Source organism: Tupaia chinensis, unplaced genomic scaffold, assembly GCF_000334495.1.
Source record: "Tupaia chinensis unplaced genomic scaffold, TupChi_1.0 Scaffold000063_1, whole genome shotgun sequence".
Taxonomy (NCBI): domain Eukaryota; kingdom Metazoa; phylum Chordata; class Mammalia; order Scandentia; family Tupaiidae; genus Tupaia; species Tupaia belangeri.
Genome location: NW_006159521.1, coordinates 7,154,327 through 7,157,409, shown reverse-complemented (window position 1 = coordinate 7,157,409; position 3,083 = coordinate 7,154,327). Strand labels below are relative to the sequence as shown.

Here is a 3,083-nt window from a genome sequence, read left to right as displayed (position 1 = left end):
TCACCCTAGTCAAAATGAAAAATGCCAACTTTATTAAAAATACATTGATGGGGCTAGGGACCAGCAGTTAGCGTTTCGCTGGACTCCCATGTAGTCGACCGCGGTTCGAGTCCTGGACCAGGTGGCTTAAAACATACGCTGGGCACGTGTGCGTGCATGCCCAAGATCCCGAGAGGAGAATGGAGGAGAAGGGATTGTGGTGTGGCCATCTCCCCTGGGCGGGGAGTGATTTCTTGCTTTCTATCTCTCTGTCTCTGTCTGGCGAACATACGCACCCTATAGCAAAAACCTCTTCAGAAAAAGAAAAAAAAATACATTTATGGGGCCAGCAGGTGGCATGGTAGTTAAGGTGCTGGACTCCCACATGACTGACTCTAGTTCGAGTCCTGGAACTGGTGGCACTTTCCCTCTCCCTCTCTCTCTGTCTCTTTGTGGTGAGCACATGTGCCCTATAGCAAATTTTAAAATAATAATAATAACACTAATAAATTTATTAATAGTATTATTAATATTATAAGTATTGAGTAAATTAATAATACCATTAATAAATTTGTTAGTATTATTATGTAAATAAATAGTTTTAAAAGTACATTTACTTATAGGAAAAATCGGGAAGCATGCGAATCTGAGGAAATCAAGTTTTTCCTTTGGAATCCAGAATGTGCCATGGACAACTGGGGTCAGAAGTAGGCTCCCATTTTCCATTTGATCAATGAGTCAAAGTGACAACCAGTCATAAGGCCAGCCTCATGGCCTCATTCGCTTGAAGGAAAAAGAAAATGTTTCTGCTGCTATTCATGGTTCATAGACCAAAGCGCAGCAGAAGTATACAGCTTTACTGCCTGACTTCGTTATGTATATTTCCTATTCTAAGACTGAAACCTGCGTCTATTACTGAAAGAGAGAAAACTATACCCTTTAAAATAAAACAAATTACAATAGAACAGGCGGAAGGAGGAAGGACTGCTTACCTGTTCTGCCTTTAATGTCAGTTCAATAAAAATCTGCTGTAATTTTTCATTAACGAAATTGATACAAAACTGTTCAAAGCCATTTTTCTGGAAGGGGGAAAAAAAACCCAAGTTACTCATATGTAATCATTTTGCGAAGTCATTTAAAAGTCATTTCTTGAGTGATTTAGTGAAATGTCTCGATGTGAAAAGTTCCAACAGAAATGCTGGATGCATCAAGAGAAAGCACAGTTTATATTTAGGAGACCCCGATCTGGTAGAGGTACATGAAGAACTCATGAAGACAAAAATGAGGCAGAGAGGTTTCTGTTTGTTGTCTAGAATTCTTTCTTGTAGGCCAGATAGAATCGATCACCCTCCTCACACCCCGTCAGTTAAACCTGCCTTACCTGGAATATTTCAAAGCCATAGATGTCCAGGACACCAATGTTGTACTCTTCATGGTCCTTCTCCATGGCTTTGTTGATGGACTAGGAGAGAGTGAACAACATCGCAATCAATTCTTTACTTATTTATTTTTAATTTTGCTACAGAGTGTGTGCACTTGCTGGAGAGAGAGAGGGAAGTGAGAAAAGCACCCCCGTGAGGGGATGGCCACACCACCGTCCCTTCTCCTCCGTTCTCCTCTTGGGATTTTAGGCAAGCATGCACACGCATCCTGTGTAATTTTCTAGCTGTAGGCTGTGGGACTTGAACTGTGCAGTAAGCCACAAGGGATCCAGCCATCTTAACTACCATACTACCTGGCTGGCTCAATCAACTCCTTTTTGTTTTTCTTTTTAAAATATTTTTTGCCATAGGGCATGTGTGTTTGGTGGTGAGAGGGAGAGACAAGAGATAGAGAGAGGGAAAGTGAGAAACTATTCCCCCAGGGGGATGGCCATCTCAAACCTCTTCTTCTCCATTCTCTTGGGATTTGGGACACCATGCACACACTCCAGGCATGATTTTTAAGCTGCCATGTCCGGGACTCGAACTGTGGTTGAACATGTGAGTCCAGTGTCAACCATCACACCAAATGCTAGTCCCATCAACTCTTTTTTATACATACTGAAAATAGACATGCATGGGAGAAAGGACAGCAACATTATTGCTCAGAGAAAGCAGAGGACCATGAAGACAGTGACTTGCAACTTAAGAAAGATCTCACTGCAGGGTTGGCTTTATGGCACAGTGGTTAAGGAAGCCAGATCCCACATGGCTGACTACAGTTCAAGTCCTGGCCCCACAAGCTAAAACACACCAGGTGCACATGAATGTATGCCCCAAATCCCAACAGGATGGAGGATAGGAGACTGTGGTGCGACCACACTTTCTCCCTCTCTCTTTTCCTTTCTCTCTCTTTGGCAAGCACACGTACCCTCTGACAATTATGAAAAATTCGTTCTTTTCTTTTCTTTTCTTTTTTTTAAAAGAGAAATATTTGCTACAGGGCATGTACACTTGCCAGAGACACAGAGAGAGTCTGAGAGACAAGAAACGAGAAATCACCCCCCACAGAGGATGCCCACACCACAATTCCTTCTCCTCCATTCTCTTCTTGGGATTTTGGGCACACACACACACATGCACCAGGTATGAGTTTTAAGCTGTGGGGACCAGGACTTGAACCGTAGTCAACTACGTGGGAGTCCAGCAATGTAACCATTACACGGTCTGCTGGTCCCACAAACATGTTTTTTATTTTTTTTTAAAAGATCTCTATATAAAGTCAAATATATACTTTGGGAGACCAATAGGATCCAAGAAAGTTACTACAGTAAGAAAAGAAGAATGTTTGCTTAATTATGGAGACCATTAATTTCTGGCTGTTAGCTTTTCTCAGTAAGTCTTGAGAACTGAAGAAAATGTCACCTGGGATGATCAATGTAAAACATGCTTGACATGAAGAACCGACATGACAAGATCTGTAAGTATTATGTCCAGTGTTTCCCCGTCAGCAGTCAATCAAGGAGCACATAAAACAATATGTCAGGATGAGCTGCCTATCGACGGCGACAGTAGTAATTCTTTTTTTCTTTTTTTTTTAAGACCAAAGAACATCGATTTGAACTTTATTATTTTATTATTTTTAAAATTTGCTATAGGGCACATGCACTTGACAGGGAAAGA

At 41.5% G+C, this 3,083-nt stretch overlaps 1 protein-coding gene across 2 annotated transcripts in view; it reads right to left on the bottom strand.

Annotated features, from left to right (window-relative positions):
• MYO1E (myosin IE) overlaps nt 1-3,083 on the bottom strand; it is a 301,820-nt gene that overhangs the window by 120,104 nt on the left and 178,633 nt on the right. For both annotated transcript variants that reach the window (XM_027765947.1, XM_006141773.3), the window contains exons 11-12: nt 1,361-1,441; nt 972-1,058 (exon numbers count right to left, since the gene is read on the bottom strand). In XM_027765947.1, coding sequence (XP_027621748.1) covers nt 972-1,058; nt 1,361-1,441 — 168 coding nt within the window. The remainder of the gene's footprint in view (nt 1-971; nt 1,059-1,360; nt 1,442-3,083) is intronic.